The following is an 18,142-nucleotide window of genomic DNA, read 5'->3' on the forward strand; positions in this document are numbered from 1 at the left end:
GACATGTACATTTATTTAATTGAAAACTCATCAAATTATTTGCTTTTAGTTTTATTTTGATTGATTTCAACTAAAACACATTTCACAATATCTATAACAGCCAACTGTTTTGAGTAACAATCTTGTGGTAGTGTTCATAACTCTTTGCTTCAGAGAATATTTTGATAAAATTACAACCAAATATCACAGACTGCAAGTTGAAACATTTACAAATATGTTACAGCATATAAGGTATAATAAGGATTGTATTTCAGTATTTTATCCTTATGCATTATACATGTATTTAATGTTTTAATTAAGCCTGCTTATGGCAATATATCCTAACAGAACTATTTGACCAGTGTATACCAGTCCAGACTGAGATTAGCTGAAAACATCCACACTGTCTGATGTTGGTTTGCACTCTTGGCTATCATTCAGTAAATTTTTGGAAATGTTCCCTTAAAATGATGAATGGTTTTGTCCAGATTGAAAGATGGACAAGTCAATTAAAGATATTTAGTGTGGTAAGGGATAACTGCCAAGAACTGACACAAGTGTCTTTTAAAAGTTGTTTTGTTCCAATTGTCATGACTTGTTTGTTTATTCAGGTGACATTAGAGCTGGTATCAAGCTGAAACACAAACTGTTTATTTCCTGTCTTCATCAGTAATTTATCTATGTAGAAATATTTCAGATCTGAACATTCTTGTAGTATCCTCTCCACGATTTCCTGTTCAATTAAAAACAAAAACAAAATCTAATTTATTTGTATGAATGCATTTATTAAATTTAATAAGCCAATTTGACTAAAGTTAAGAACTTAGGTTTTTATATAAACATAGCATTAGTTTGAATCAGAATTTAATAAGATTGGTTGTAAGTATGACCGCACCTAACTGTAAATATATCCAACTCTACTTACTTGTTCCCTTGATATCTATTTAATTCATGATTCAATAATTTAAGACAAATTGGTAGAAAGATTCATTGTTAACACAAAATGAGATGTTCAAAGACCAAATTTATACAAGTATTTATTGTCTTATTTTGTAAGTCAAGGTCACAACTTCAAGTCAACAAGAGAGATATGTTTGTGTATCTAAACCTTATCTGATGCTCAGTTACAACATTGCAGAAACAATATGTTGTGCACGAACTGAAGTTATATCAGTAGATATAAGTCATGCTGCATCAATTTTGTTCTGACCAGATTTTTATACAGGTGCTTATTTCTAAAATTTTGATCTTGAAGGACCTTACATTATCATTAACAGCTGAATGAGTTCTTATATATAAATTATAAAGACTGGGGTGTATAAACATTACATGTTTTATTGAATCATTATAACTCCTTAAAATGATTTAATATCATTATCAGTTTTGAAAAATTACGATTTTATATGGATGATTTCAAAGACAAAACAATTATTACCTTCAATTTTTTATTACACTTCCCTGTAACAGAGTCTGTCACATCACCTAAACACCAACCTATGCTCACATGGAAATGTGGGGGCTGAAAAATGCAAAAAAAAGATATCAATGCAGAATAGACACATGACAGAAAAATACAATTTCTATGCCTTATTTTGACTTTTCTTTAATTTCATTGCACTTAATGTCATCCCTGACCTGATAAACAAGAGCTGTCAGAAGGACAGCGCGCTCGACTTTTTTAGTGCTTGCCTATAAAACAAAACTTTGACAGTTAAGGGCACACAAGACTTTAACTAGGAATTTCTAAGTACAAATCAAGAAACATTTTCACAGAGTTATCTTCTCTTGCTTACAGATAGGTCTCATGATGGCACATAAGAACTCCAACTTCCAAAGTAATATCTCAAATGGTTAAGTCAACAAGTGGACAAGAATGAAAATCTTAACTGAGTTTCTAAGTCAAAAAGGGCCATAATTCAAATAAAATCCTTAACAGAATTACCTTCTCCTGCCCATGTTTTGGGACCATGATGGTAAACAAGTATTCCAACTTTCAAATTAATATCTCAAACAGTTCAGTCAAAAAGTGGACTGGTACTAAAAACTTAACCAAGATTCTAAGTCGATAAAAGGCCTTAATTTTTAAAACAAATCCTTGACAGAGTTACCTTCTCTTGCGTACAGATGGGGGTAATGATGTGAAATAGCATTAAAAGTTTCAAAGCAATATCTCAAAGGGTTAAGGCAATAAGTGGATTTTACCCATATTCAATGTATTTTCTAAGTCAAAAAGGGGCATAATTCTGTCAAAAACCTTGACAGAGTTATGTCCTCTTGTCTGTTGATGAAGGTCGTGATGGTAAACAAGTATGGTCAGTTTCAAAGCAATACCTCCAATGGTTTTGAAATAAAGTGAGGTGGTACAAAAAACTTAACCAAGCTCAATACACTTTCTAAGTCAAAAAAGGGCCATAATTCTGTCAAAAACCTTGACAGAGTTATGTACTCTTGTCTGTAGATGGAGGTTATGATGGTGAACAAGTATGGTAAGTTTCAAAGCCATACTTGTAATACTTCTGAAATAAAGTGGGGTGGTACGAAAAACTTAACCAAGGTGTGACGCCAACGCTAACGCCGACGCCGACGCCGGGGCGAGTAGGATAGCTCCCCTTTTCATAGAAAAGTCGAGCTAAAAAAGGAATATGAAAAATAATTGTCCTCTATTTAACATGAACAAACTTTTAAAACCTAAAGCAATATTTGTGTAAAGTTTGATACCTTGTAGTATTCCTGTAATTTATATTGTTCAAAACATGTATCTATCACAGATATATAGTCGTGTAGTAAATCATCCGCCGGGGACACTGATAACACCAAGAATGATCTGTAATTAATCAAATAAATGTAGGACAAGATTTTAATGAATAAATAATGATCTGTCCCATAATGACATTTGTAAACATTAACCTCATGTTAGCGATAACATTATTGATGATTTTTCTCTTTTTTAATTATCAACATCATTCGTGTTTAAGGAATACAATTTTTAACATTAATTTTTATCAAAGTGGGGTGTTTCATCAATTACAAGAAGTAAATGAATGAACACAAAGTTAAACAGGGTGTCATTGACAAATCTGAGTGGGGCAAATAATTTTTTAACCATTTTAATATCATAAATGCTAAATATTACATATTATAAACATTCAAATGTTTATCAAGCATTACCATACAAGGCCCATTAAACAATTATTATATTTATTAAAATATTTATAAATATAAGAAGAAGATAAAATATCAGGATCTGTTTAACTGTAGATACATATAACAATTTGCAAGTTAACAAAATTTGCTAGTTTATTCATAGCATTTTTTAAAAAGATATAATCATAGTTGTTCTGCCAGTATGTTTGCAAACAGTAGAAATTAACTCAAAAACTTAAGACACAAACAACAAAATATAATGTAAAAATTGAAGTTTATTTGAATCCCTTACCTTGTTTTTTCATCATTAGTTAACACTTGAACCCCATCAATTTCACAACAGCAACTGGAAAATATGCCAAATAGAGAATGTTCTAAAATAAATGCTTCATTTGTTCTTATATGTTAAAAGGCTCTTGTCACATCAATGTTTTTTCTTTTCTTGTCTTTATAACAAACATTTAAATAAAAATTTCAGTAATTTCAGTAATAAAAAAAATTTGTACAAAATCAAACCAAAAACATGGTACATGTACCTGTCACATGAATTATTCATCTCACAGTACTGAAGATATGCATGCAGTTTAAACACATCTGACGGAATAGCCTGCGAGAGATCTTTTTAGCTTCAATACTCAATTAGTTATTAATTATTTCTTTCAACCAATTAAAACAATTTCAACCAATCAAGAAATTAGTGAAATAAAATTACCTGGCTTTGAATTTGAACAGGTCCTTATGCATTATAAGTTAAAATACTAAAATCTTGACAACAACAAAAGTGGGGTCATATGTCATCTATTATTCAGTGTTTAATTGATATCCTAAAAAAATTACCCTTCTAACTGAGAAAATTCCTTTGCCAAAGAATCACAAATATCTTGTATCCAGTGGTGACGGATAGTGACTGTTCTGGAGAAACTTATATGATAATCAGCCAATGGTTGAAATTCTAGAGGTCTCAAACACAGAAATAATTCCTGCTGCATCCGTAAGAAGTCATCATCTGTTTTATCTACAAGAACAATTTGATATTAAGTCCATCTTGTCCACATAAAAAAACTGCCTGTAATCGTGATGTGTACATATTACAGACAAAAATTAACAGAATCAACTATATAGGAAACATGGTTACTTATAGAATTTTAAAGGACATTTTGTATTACAACCTCAAGCAAGTGATATTTCACTTTAAATCTCAAAGTCATTATTCACATTTAAGGCATGCTTTTAGACTTATAAATAATCTTTTAAAATAAAAATGAAAATTTTTCAACCAAAGTATAATTCTATTCATAGCTACATGTATAAGATTAAATTTTGTTACAACATCTTGAATTTATCTTGATGATATAAGTAACAGTTTGCCAAAAATATAGTGAAGAAATGAAAATACAACGTCCATATATACATGAAAAAATCTAATTCTTGAAAAATGGATTCCAATAATAACATAGCAAATGTTTGTCTGCTAAACAGAGTGTAAGTATATATAACAGGGTACAATACTGGTTGGAGAGATAACTCCGACACTAAATCACATATTTTTTGCAATATCTTAATTATCTTCCTGTATATTTTAAATATTGAACCACCTAAACAAAGTTCAGTACAAAGACTTTACATTATACTACAAAAATTATGTATGAAATGGAATCTGGTACTTCTTAAAGTTTCTGAAAGAGGTATACAAAACATGGTCTTTTTACCCCACAACAGTAGATAAAGTCAACACTTAATTTTTTAAGTAAAAAATGACTGGAAAATCTGCATCAATAATTTATTTTTACATTTTATATGTTTTATCTAGTTTTTGTGAATATTTAAACAATTTTTCAAAAATCTTTCCCAAGCCAGTGGCCTGTGGTCAATACAATTCTAACTACCTTATTGTAATTTAGTAAAAAGAACGTTTTGAAGCAGTTCTGCCTATGAAAAGTTTAGGTTATTTGAAAAACATTAAAAAGTTTACCAAATTATAAAAAAAATCATCCCATTCTGTTCTGCTCCTATACTTTTATAACTTTTATATACTTTAGTTACAACAATTATATTTATCAAGTGTCTGGGTATCTATGCGTCAGAGTTATCTCTCCGACCAGTATGTATGTTTAATAGTTTAAATACATTTCAAAGTGAAGTAGTGGGTATTTAAATGACTGAGGTAGTTGAAATGACTAAGGTAAACAACAAAAGCAATACAGGTAACCTACATATTGTGCAAATACTAAAGTTGCCCAGTTTCCTTCCTCATGTGGAAAAGACCGCAACCTACCATCATGATGTTTAGGGTCATTGCTTACTTTTCTCTCACTGCCTGTATCATTAAACAACCCCCTTATGTCTTCTGGAACTGGTAATGCCTTTTTAACATTCCCACAGCTGAAATAAAGCGAATGGGAGGTAAATTTCAAAACCTCTGCATGTGCAACAAAATGAAAACAAACAAAATTATCTATTTAGCTTTCTATCTAATAAATAATGCATTACATCCACTCTTTTAGTGTTTTATGCTGGTGTCACAGGGTGAGAAAAATGTGCAGCCTGACCGGGACTCTAACCCGGGACCTTCGGAATACCGTACCGTGGCTCTACCGACTGAGCTATCCGGCCGCTTACACATTATCTCCCCTAAATAGTGAACAGTTCTGAACCGTGACACTGGTATGTCAGTAAAGAAATGTTGGGGCAAAGGAAGAAATACTTAATAGTAACATGTAGTATGGAGTCTGGTCTGTAGAAAGGGGATGCATGAGGCAACCCTCTTTACATGGGCCTTATTATCCTAAGTAATTTTAGCATTAACGGTTTGGACCATTTAACTTACTGTTTTCTTCGCTTGTCAAATCGATGTCGATTTGACGAGTTTAATTAGTTGGACTAAATACATAACAATGTATCTTACATATCCGAAATTATATTCACTTTGTCGCGAAATTATATAACATTACACCACTGAAACATTTAAACGTTTAATAGTTAATAAAATGTAATAACACTTACACTTTTGTTTCGCTTTGAAGAGATGAAGATGGTTCTTCAACAATGTCTTCATCAGATTCATCAGAACTTGAGTAACTTACCAAACCTGACATTTTTGTGGTCAGAGGGAAACATTTAGTTGCTCGTAGGTCAGACAGGTATATAGATTTTGCGCAAGAAAATAATGCCATTTATAAATGAGACAATTATTTCAACAAATTTGTGAAATGACAATGAAAAAGTCTTACCACAACGTCTCAATGATATGCAAATACGTTAAGAGTGAGTTACAAAGTAATAATTCTATAAGGAAGCGCGAAAAAAGTAGATCGAGTGTCTACTATGTACACTCTAGGTTAGGTATTACTGCTTAAACTCGGGAACATGTGTTCAGAAGAATAGTTTTGCAGGACTTTTGAAAGACATGGCAAACCCCTTAAATAATCTTAAACTTTATAAATCTCAATTACTACTCATACAACGGACATATACCGAAATGGCCGCAAAAATGCACGAGAAACATGTGCATGCATATATTGTTGAATTGTTTAGGACGTATACCTTAATTTTTCACTACTAAGCATACGGTCCGGAGCCATCTGATAAATAACAAAACAGACAACTGAGGCATAAGCAGACGTTAAGTGCAATTAATTTTCTCAAAATTAATATCGCAAGATAAAATGAATGATAAAGTTAACAAATGAATGACGCGTTACAGCTAGTGGTCACACATCACAAGCATTGTCATAGTTTCAGCCAACCGCGTACATGTAAGCTATATTAAAATTATTTCCAACACAATATCGTACTGTGGAATAGACTGACCAGAGAAATAGATACTACATGTATCTACATCTCTGGACTGGCTGATCAAGTGTAAACTCGTTGCTTTTTTTTTTAAAGAAATCATTAGAGTATAGAGATCTTCTTTGTCTCCGCATTATTGTATAGAACTGTTTATGAACAATATGATTTTAAAATGTGAGTTATATGAAAGACCTTGCTACGAGAGAAGACTAAGTTACATTCGTGAATAATACTGTAAATGATTATAGGTCGGACTTGTTGAATAATCTCTTTCTTAATGTCTTTGTTTTTAATCGCAATATTTAGAATATTCTCGGGTATATATACAGGAGTCTTAGCAAGAGTTATATGGTAAACATACCTTATCAGTCACTTGCTTATATCTTTAACATCTTACAATGGTACTCTCTGTTATGAAATAAGAGGAGTATTAGAATAACGTTGAAAGCTGGACAAACTTCATATTTCCCTATAAATATCATATAGATCTATAGGAAAATAAAACAAACAGAAATGTGATAATATAGCACATATAACATTATATGCTCTCCCTCTGTTCTCATGAAATAAACAAGCCGTTTACAGAAATATCTCGTATGATTTCGTATTTTTAAGATTTAATATATAAGTATTCTATATTAAACAGCATTTATTTACAATGTCTAACCCCGAGAACCTCATGTACATTTTAGAAACATAACACGTGCTTTCTCACGTTCATCTTCAAATGAAGAGTACACGTACTTCGGTAATGGCTACGGAAAATAAACAACAGAGACTTGCCGTAGAGAAATCAAACTTTGAATCCTGAAAAATCTCGAGGTTGACTTTTTTTAATTTACAAAAATGGTTCATTTTTTATTTAATCTCGTTTTGTTAATTCATACCAGGCAAAAGTTCATTAGAACTGTTTTTAATGGGCCATATTAGCATATTCTATATAAAGTCTTCATGCATATCTTATATCAGAATTTATTCACAAAATCTCGAAACATATTTTACAGATCTGCATTTATTTACTAAGTCTAGAACCACAATCCAGATCAGTATTTATTTACAAACTGTTAAAGCATAGTGCATATCAGAATTTATTTACAAAGTCTAGAAGAATATTCTATGTAAGGATTTATTTACAAATTGCAGAACCAAATTCTACATCAGCATTTTAATTTTTTATGAATAATGTCATTACTGCAAGAAAGCTTAATACACGATTATGTCATGCCGGTATACGCAGGTAATATAAGTGAGCAACTATATCATGTTTTTTCTGGGCCAAAATAAATAACGGGGAAGCACATGCCAATATTTGAGTTCCTTGAACGCTATATAGAATTACCGTGGAGGAACTTGTTCTACAGGCGAAAAAGAAGAACAACAAAAATCAACAAGAAATACACATCTTTATTTACAGCAGTACGTAAATCTATATATACAATTTCTATATTTACATCATATCATTATCACAACCTTTGACGAGCTATATAACTTCCATTATATCTACATAGCAATAATACATTTACAAATGTCTTTTCGATCACATCTGATGAAATGAAATGTTATCTTTAAGAGAAAACCCAGTTTATCCATGCATATTAAATGTAGGGACAAGAAGTCTTGCATATCTTTAAACATATAACTGTCCATATCGACATTTGTACACTTCCTATTATGTACCCAAACTTTTCAAGTATAACGTAAGAAGGGACATGGTAATTAAACTACTTTGCATATTATTGTTATCGGTTGAAAACTGTCCATAAATTCTCAAAAATGGAATTATGAGTATCTGCCACTTGTCGCTCTTGTAATTGCAGAGAATACACGACTTGTTTAGTTTTTTATGTGTCAAATATTCTTAAGCACATGGGATGAAATGAAGCATTTCCATTAAGTGTTTACAACGCCATCATGACCAGTTTTATATACAGCTTTGTATTTCAGTCCCATTCCACACTTGGTTAATACCAGCAGTCAAGCATTAATTAATGTTCGTTTATGTATGTCGTTTTAAAATTTGAAAAATGGATGTTTTCCCATAAACATTCCAGATTTAAATTTGAGAGTTAATAAATAAGCTAAATTACGTCAGTCGTGACCGAGACACTATGATTAGTTATTCCGTAAATGACTTTCTATCCGTTTCAACATCTATTTCAATATTTAATAATTAAAATGATTCTCAGGCAAATTAATGACAAAAGTATCAAAATGATCTTATGTACTCAAATCACGCTAAAATGACATTTTATAAAGTCCCAGCATGAATTTCTGTATAAATTCTATATAGCGTAAAAATATCTTTATATATTGAACATAATTTAGATGCCGACAGAACCACCGAGTAGTTTTAAAACATGTCATGTGACTTAAACAAACCCGGAAAGTTACAATAACAGATATTGGGGATATTGCATGATTGAAACAAGTCTAAGTCATTCATTTGACATGTTCTTTAACGTTCCAGAGTTCTTTGAAATCTTAACGCTCTAACCTGGCCCGCGTGGGTGAAGTTAGAAAACCACCATTTTATTCTTTATAAGGAGAAACGTTTTGTTCCTGTGACTGCCTTGTGTATTTATTTTCAGGATATTAACAGAATAATGAAAGAAAAATTCAAAACGAAGAAATGAAAATTTTGCCTGTATCTCCCTTTAATTGAAATAAATATTCATAAACGAACCAAGTTATTCTTTAAACAGAAGTTTTTTTGTGTATGTTGAACAATTCTTTTAATAAAATAACTATTAACAATAACAATATCTAACAATTAAGCCGATTGACACGACATTACATACGTTTTTTTCTATTTTTACAAATGCATACAGTGTGTTTGTATAACTAATAATTGAGCCGCGTCATGACAAAACCAACATAATGGGTTTGCGACCAGCATGGATCCAGATCAGCCTGCGCATCCGCGCATTCTGATCAGGATCCATGATATTCGCTGTCCGTTTCTCTACTTGTAATAGAGTTGGTAAGCGAACAGCATGGATCCTGATCAGACTGCGCGGATGCGCAGGCTGGTCTAGATCCATGCTGATCGCAAACCCATTATGTTGGTTTTGTCATGACGCGGCTTATATACTTCTATACAGTTCTATGATTTAAATCCTAAAATATATTTCTCGAACCAATTAGATTCTTTTTCCTTAATGTTTCTTTCTTCTCTGAGTTCGTCACTTGGAAAGAAAGCTGGGATTTCTTCTTTCCATTGTACAATATTAAAATATTTGAATAAAGCAACACCTGGAATCCACAAAGTTGACATGAGGATAAGTAAAGCAGCGAGAACCTGACACCACCAAGGCCACTGAACTAATATCGTTGTTCCCTATAAATATAAATTTATATATCAGTAATGAAAATATGTGTGGAAAGTACAAGTAAACGTACATATCTAGCTCTACGTATTTATATAATCTTTTCTCATTGATCACAAAAGAAAATAATATATACTTGAATAATTACTGACAAATACATATATTATTTTGTATTCACGTAAGATAAGTAGTCAAAATAAGCACCCGTGACTGCTACAACCAACGACATTTACATCATTTAGGAAATAAAAAAAAATGTGTGATTCGTTGTATGGTTAAGTTATGGTTCAGTGCGGTTGATGCTGATATTTAAGTACTTTTTGATTTCATAACTGGATTTATTCTAAACAAATTCAAAGCTTAAAATCTGATTAGGGGTTCATCCCTAAGAAATTGCCCTATCAATTTTAAACAATCAGCTAAAAAGATATCTTAAGTCATAGCGTATATGATCTATTTCTATGATTGTAACATGGCCAAACAAAATGATACCTTTAATGAATCCCATATTTCATAAGGTGTGCCTTTATTTACAATTTCTACCAAGCTTGCTGCCAGAATTCCCATCATTGCTAGAGGTCCCACATATCTCCAACATATCAGCCAGAAATAATGTGGTCTGTGGCCGACCATCATCTCTATGTCATCACTAAATCTAAATTATGCCAGTTATATATTGGTATCATAGTCATATATCGAAATATATATCACGCCCATATGTCATTGTGATATTGATTATACCGATAACCAATTTGGTAGTATAGGATAGCATTAATAGTTTTTGATTTTCTCAATATGACAATTTAATTAGATTGAAAACAACATTTAACACATCAGACCACTCAATCTAATATTTCATTCTCTGAATCAGTCAAGCTAATAAATATCTAAACATGACAAATTATCGATCGTACAAATAACGAAAATGAAAGATAGCACTAAAACTTAAGATAATATATATGTCAGAGAACTAAATTTCATTAAAAAAACAATAATTATGATGTATTTGTGTTTTGCTGAGTAAATTCATGTACTTAGACCATGCATGTATTTATCCGTAACTTCTCTGCATTGTTGTTGTTTTTTTTAAAGAAATATTTGCTTACAATAAGTCTTTCTAGAATTAAATGTCAAGCCTCTTTAAGAGTATAAAACAGTTAGTAACGGACGCAGTTTCTCATTTTGTTATTGTAAGAAAAGTAATCTTAGATATACAAATCCACTAATATACGTACTGTTTAAGACCATACTTGTACGATATAGCCACACATTCCATGAAGGCTATGACTAACAGTGGTATGTTAGCACAGTACGAGTCATACAGATCAAAGACATACGGGCCCGTTGTAGAAGCAAACGCTAGTGATACGAGAAACGATACCAAACATGTGATACCTACAAAACAACAAGTGGTTATAACTAATTATTTATACATATAATTATTAGTTTATGCAGCAATTATGTAGAGACTGTTTTTGAACGATCTGTGTTTTATATTGTACAGAACTTCAATTGTTCAAGTTCAAACAAAATATTGCAAAAATCTCATGAAAATAAGAATGTAATAATCAAAAGTACAGGTCGTGTTTGAACAAATATCAAGAACATGTAAAGTATTAAGATTATATTTTATACACAGTTAATCAAAATATCAAGCAAAGCAAAACGATAGTCCATTAATGGGATAAAGTATTATGTGACTTAAATGGTCTCCAAAAGTGGTGGAACAACTAAACCAACTTACACAAATGACATTAGTAATAAAAGTGATTTAAGTATTATAATTATGTATAATAATCTAAACGATTTCCATGAAGCATACCAACTAGAATTTCCTTTCTCAAACCCGGAAACATCATCATATCGTTGATAGATGTCAGGGCACCTTCCAAAGTACCAAACATGCTGTCTAGTCCTAGTGTCAGCAACATCAGAAAGAACAAAACTGACCAGAGTTGTGCGATGGGAAACTGATTTATTGCTTCCGTAAAAACAATGAAAGCAAGTCCCGTTCCTGACGCTGACTGAAATTAAATATGACAAACATTAAAAAAAAAACATTTATATATCTAATAGTAAAACTCAGACGAAAAAATACAACATATTCGTACACGTATAAGAACTATACGCATGCCCATTTACTGATTTATCTGTCTATAGTACATGCAATACTGTTTACAGTATTCCGCGAAAGACTGTATTCTTTAATCAGATTCTAGATACTGACTTTATTCGAAATGAATATGATGCGCCATATAAGGGCCATGTTTGACCATTGAATATATAAAACAAAACAAAGCAAAGGCAATTCCAGTTCTATGAATTTGAGTTGAAATGTATTTACAACAAATCTCCAGACTCATTAGGACATTGGATCGATCACAACATGTGTTGTTACAGACAGTAGCAAAGCATTAAACAAATCATTTGAAGATTTTTTTCGTAAATACTTATGAATTATTGTCGGCAAAATCAAAACATTTTACATACAAAACAAACACATACTAAAAAACTTTTAGCTTTAAGCATATTCTTGTTTTGTTTATTTACGATATGGAAGAACATATTAAATATCAATTAGCATACGAAACGAGAAAACAGCAAACATTAACCAATATTTATTGGTCTTCCATGGACAACAAAGCACTTGATTTAGGAAGAAATGAAACAGACGGAAATATATTTATGAGCAAGAAAATCCATACAATGTAACAAAAAACATGTTTACAAACATGTTTTCAAAAAAAAAAAAAAAAAAAAAATTAGCAATAAAACGGTTTACATGAGAATTGATTTATTATTCATAAAAAGTAGGCAAACGTTGAAAAACATGTCAGAAAATCTGGAATATAAATTTAAGTATCTATAAAATTACTTTTTTATTATGGATTATTCTAATTTTGATAATACCTCAAGAAATATTCAACCAATCATTTGGATTTATACGCGGATTTGACCTTGGCAAAATTGAAAATTGTTGAAGACTAAGTTTGATTGATCGAATTTGTAAATGGACGGTAAATGCAAACTACCGTTCATGCTTTCTAGCTCAGGCTTTAGCAAAACCCTACATTAAACAAAAACTGGCACTTAAGTAAAACATACCCCTTCTAGAAACTCTTTAAAATCACAAGAAGTATTTCCAGTTCCTGCAGTTTGACCTGCATGCAGCGTCTGGTTCTCAGAATGTTTTGACACGCATTCTTCAAAAGCCATTGTTGCTTTAAAACCTAGAGTCAAGAAAAGAATCACTTAACATAAACATATTTCTTCGTTCAATTCAACATGAGATTTTTTTAAACGCACCACTTCTTTACGTGTCAATTGCTACTACATAATGTAAGATCTCACATGCACTTCAATGCATATTTAGATATAGCCCGAGATGTTCGTGTGTTTAGAAGCATGTAGTAGGTGAACTGCGAAATACGTAAATTTGCACGTACAATTGACAGAATTTCGTTCACATGATGTTTATATGACAGTTTCTCGAAATTAAAACATGAATCATATGGATAATCAAATATGACCGAAACATTTTCATGTTATATCAACATTTTCGAATGGTAATATGATCTCACCAAGTATAGAGAAGACAACAACAGCTGTAAATATAGATGTGAAAAAATCCGTCACAGAAACAATCAAAGCTTCTTTCACAAAGTTACTCCTGACTGGATTGTACGACGACAAGGCGATGAGACACCCGAACGCTAGACCAAACGAGTAGAAAATCTGGGTAGCGGCATCTAACCACACAGCCGGATCTGCCAAACGACTCCACTATATAAGTAAAAATATATAATGATAATATTTTACGACATCACTTCCTTGCCCCCCCCACAATTATAACTATCTATATGATTAAAATATATGATTTCCGTTTAAGTAAATTGTGTCTAAACAACTAGTGTTTATAGCTTGAAAGACTCGATATGTAATAAAGACTTCTGATAAAAACCTAAATGACTTTCCATCTTAAATGTCTTCGTCTATTAACATCAAATGCTTTTATTATAATTTGAATACTTCAGATTTTAGACAAAAACATTAGGCAATACCTTTTGGTCTACTCTGTTACTATTTTAAGACTCCTTTTTTTAAATCGCAGTTTAACGTCAGTGAGGCAACTTGCATTAGAATATAATATACCGGTACGAAATTTCCAACACAATGATTGCGTAGACTTAATATTCAATCAGGTGGGGTAGTGAAAAAAGCAGTGATTCGGGGAAGAAAGCCTATGATAATGATTAACAATAATAAACAAGGAAGAGCCTCAAACAAACACACGTTTCTAGCGAAACAGGTCCGTGCATGTTTTCTAGGTGCTTTAGTTACAGGAACTTCCGGTCTATTTCTACGTGCAGATAAGTCTTGTAACTTGTATACAATTGGAATCACTTACCTCCGGTATAAAAAGGTACTCTAAACCTTTTTCAAACCCTGGAAGCGTCACACCACGAAAAAAGAATATTACCAAAACGAAATAAGGGAATGTGGCTGTTACATAGACTACCTGTAAAATGTTTAAAAACAAGTTTTAGCATCTTAATACAAATCTGTAACAGGAGCAATTGATTGAAAAAAAGTAAAAAAAAAAGTAAAAAACAATTCAATTTTATTTTCAGACATTTTGAGGGGTCAAACCCATGCTTTTCAAGGTATAAAACAAGATGATGGAATAGTCTTAATGGATTTGATGATATCACAAATCATTTTGTAATAGCATTTTTGTATCTATAAGTATGATATAAATGAGAATTTAGCATAGGAAATTATTAATGCGCTATTGATCCAAATTTATATAATTATTATTCCACAAAACCGATTCGTTTTGAAGTTCAGAATCATCAAGCAATCTAACATTATTATTGAATCAATTTCATTTTATTAATTGGTAAAGTTCAGTAACGCGAAATTATCAAGCTGTGATTTCAATGTATCATTACATGCTATAAATATCAAAAGCATATTGCCATTGCAATCGTTTAATCTAAATTATATGTCATAAGGTTATCTTATGTAATATACGGTTTCTGTCATACAAGGACTAAGCATTTCAGATGATGTAAATTTTGTATTTTTTATATTGTTTTTTTTATTTGCTGTGAATTATTTTGCGTATTGATAACCAATAATAAAGGAGAAAGATTTACCTTTCCAGAGCTTTTAATCCCCTTTATCATACAAAGATAGACAAGAATCCATGAAGCCAGTAAGGCAGCTGCTAGTTTCAGATTGAATCCAGGTGTTGATTCTATATCAGGTGATATTTGTAACGTTTCACGGTACCAGAAATAGGTTGTAGGGCCGCTTCTCTTGGGAATAAGAAAATACTTCAAATATGGTAGTTTTCATTTTTAAATTATCAGAAATCGTTTTAAATATTATGGTTATTTTCATTTACAATTCTACCTGCAACACTAGCATTTGAAACATGTCAAAGTATTATCTGGCTACACTTAAATTCTTAACGTCACCACTAATAATCAATACGAGTATGTAACAAAATATGGTAAAACAGAACTGATTCTACTAACTGGCCTAAACAATATTTGAAAGATTAATGAATATATTGTTGGGCAAACAAGGATATCTAAATAATAAACCTATTATTAAATAAACGACTATACCTGACATTCGTCGTCGACAACTGTAATATTTCCATGCTGAACAGACGGACACGTTGACCATGGTAACGGGTCCTGGAAACTTTGGACAAGGTACAATATACACCAAGCCATTATTGTGTTATAATACAACGCAACATTGAAGGACACGGCAGCTGATGCCAAACCAATTCCACCCAAGTACGGTGATACCTGCAAAAAGTCATCCAGGATCATGGAATGAAAGCTCGTCAGTCACATCATTCCATAACATTTTTTGAATCGTTTTCTTTTCATACACATTCTAACAAGAGTATCGACAAAATATATGAGGTAACAATTTTTAAAAATTAAACTTTATTTATTCACGCTTTCTATAAATAAAACGCTTCATTACCATTGTATTATTTTGTTATGAGTTAATGGCAAACATTTTGATTATGCATTTTCTTTTTAAGCAGGACATTTTATATAGATGAGATAGTTAATTTTGTAAGTGAAGTGACAAATTGACATCAGTTGAACCTCACTTTGACTTCAGACAATCAAATTGGTTCTCACTTTGAAAATGATAACAGTTTGATAATATTTTTGATAGAAGGACATTTATACCGGTATATGAATTGGTAATTAATTTCAATAGTGAAGAACCTACTTTAATAAAAAAAAACCCTATATACATGAGAGTTTGTTAAACGATCGAGGAAACATTTTCGATTTTGCCGTTTTGGGCAATTCTTTAAGGCTTTCAATTTCTCTATATCATTTGAAATAAAAGATGTGGAAAAGGTTCAATTGAACAGAAGACGATTAATTAGACCTTAAAATATGTACGACTACAAACAATAAAGTAATACTTTGAGATAACATATTTGATTCGTATTGCGCAATTAAGAAGTTCATTTGTGATTAATCTGAAAAATAGAAGGATGCAGTTAGTAAGATTCTAAAAATGAAAACAACAAAACTAATACCATTAGCGAATTGACATTCAAGGCATGTATGCATATCGTTATTCAAAAAATACCGGGGGATTAATAATCAAGAGGAAATCCTTTAAATGCCATTTTAATGACAGCTTATCTTCCACATTTTATTTCTGTACCTTTTTTTATTAATACGTTAATTTGCATTTTTGGATTTAAAAAAAAAGTTTTTTTTAAAGCTTGTTTTTCTTAAACGTCATGTTTTACCAAAATAATTTTATTACAAAATAATTTTGATAAAATGGAATAAAACCTGTAAGTGCACACCCTTTACCGAAATACAATTTGTAACCTGTTTGCGCAACCCTCCAAACATTGGGACTAAAGTCACTGTTAAATCCTACTGCCAAACATTGTGGACCTGAACTTATTTCCAGACAGAATTAATAGAAAAAAAGAGAAAACGGAATATGTAAAGAGTGCCTAAAACGAAAGTATGGAACTATTGCACGATCGGTTTTATTTAGCTTGCCCATGACGGTACATGTAATGGTAAGTGCAACCTGCCATCCACGCCCCCTCCCCTTAGCAACGGCTTAAGCAGGACTCAACATGGTGAACTTTTGAAGCTTTGACTGGACTGTATGATTGGATGTACAACTTATTATTGGATTTGAAGAAAATTTCGCCAATCTTTCTCGATATAAAAGATTTATCAATAATGTCGGGCCTGCAGAATTGTTTTGATTTAGCAGTGTTGGGCGCATCCTTAAAGGTTACCATTTTGACTATTTTCTTGTCATTTCAACGTTGTTGTTTTGCCCTCAGGCGACCGGATAACGAATCTAAGATGATATACTTGCAACCCAATAATATATTTCACTACATCATTCCGGTTGCGTATGTTCTGTTTTTGTTATGTAAATATATATTTTTCTTGTTATGTAGTTTGAGCAATTATACTTGTCAATGTTTTTAACTGTGCGTATTTAAATTTGAAATAACTATATATCTTTTGACATGTAACGGATGATAACCAAACGAGTATAGTTATCTAATAGACAAATTAAAAAAAACATGGTGTCAGAATTTTAAAGTCCATAAGTAACAGAACTTGTTGCATGTAATTCATATGATTTTTAATGTGAGTAAGCGATAACATTTGTGTCATAGGTGAAAGTATAAATATTTGTTTTGAAAATGGCTCTCCTCTTAAGTAAATCCAGAGCCTTAATACTGACCAATAATGGTGTCATCTAAAGTGGTGTTATTAAGCTCTTATAATACAAGAACCAATGTAATCAATTAAAGAGTGACTATTTTAATGTTTTCATTTATCTTCGAATAAAGAAATTAATTGAAT

At 31.5% G+C, this 18,142-nt stretch overlaps 2 protein-coding genes across 2 annotated transcripts in view; both read right to left on the reverse strand.

Moving 5' to 3' along the window:
* Positions 1–35: 35 nt before the first annotated feature.
* On the reverse strand, positions 36–6,284 carry LOC132714452 (U6 snRNA phosphodiesterase 1-like). Its single transcript, XM_060697342.1, has 7 exons — positions 6,127–6,284; positions 5,333–5,505; positions 3,961–4,129; positions 3,416–3,469; positions 2,698–2,803; positions 1,415–1,498; positions 36–712 (listed from the first exon to the last, which is right to left on the reverse strand). Exons 1-7 carry the CDS (start codon positions 6,216–6,218, stop codon positions 587–589), a joined length of 804 nt encoding a protein of 267 aa, XP_060553325.1. The 5' UTR covers positions 6,219–6,284; the 3' UTR covers positions 36–586.
* Positions 6,285–9,968: 3,684 nt separating this feature from the next.
* LOC132714453 (sodium-dependent neutral amino acid transporter B(0)AT3-like) overlaps positions 9,969–18,142 on the reverse strand; it is a 38,397-nt gene continuing 30,223 nt past the window's right edge. Inside the window, exons 3-11 of the mRNA XM_060697343.1 lie at positions 15,878–16,066; positions 15,401–15,562; positions 14,650–14,760; positions 13,823–14,024; positions 13,347–13,471; positions 12,064–12,265; positions 11,477–11,636; positions 10,734–10,896; positions 9,969–10,252 (exon numbers count right to left, since the gene is read on the reverse strand). Coding sequence (XP_060553326.1) covers positions 10,019–10,252; positions 10,734–10,896; positions 11,477–11,636; positions 12,064–12,265; positions 13,347–13,471; positions 13,823–14,024; positions 14,650–14,760; positions 15,401–15,562; positions 15,878–16,066 — 1,548 coding nt within the window. The 3' untranslated portion in view covers positions 9,969–10,018. The remainder of the gene's footprint in view (positions 10,253–10,733; positions 10,897–11,476; positions 11,637–12,063; positions 12,266–13,346; positions 13,472–13,822; positions 14,025–14,649; positions 14,761–15,400; positions 15,563–15,877; positions 16,067–18,142) is intronic.

This window comes from Ruditapes philippinarum, unplaced genomic scaffold (assembly GCF_026571515.1).
Source record: "Ruditapes philippinarum isolate M1 unplaced genomic scaffold, ASM2657151v2 ctg12_1_1_1_1, whole genome shotgun sequence".
Lineage (NCBI taxonomy): Eukaryota > Metazoa > Mollusca > Bivalvia > Venerida > Veneridae > Ruditapes > Ruditapes philippinarum.

Coding starts and splice junctions, on each gene's coding strand:
- LOC132714452 (XM_060697342.1), bottom strand. CDS start 6,218: ATGTCAGGTTTGGTAAGTTACTCAAGTTCTGATGAATCTGATGAAGAC. Junction 5,506..6,126: donor CTTCAAAGCGAAACAAAAGT/GTAAGTGTTATT, acceptor GCTTTATTTCAG/CTGTGGGAATGTTAAAAAGG. Junction 3,470..3,960: donor GAATTTTCTCAGTTAGAAGG/GTAATTTTTTTA, acceptor CATATTTTCCAG/TTGCTGTTGTGAAATTGATG.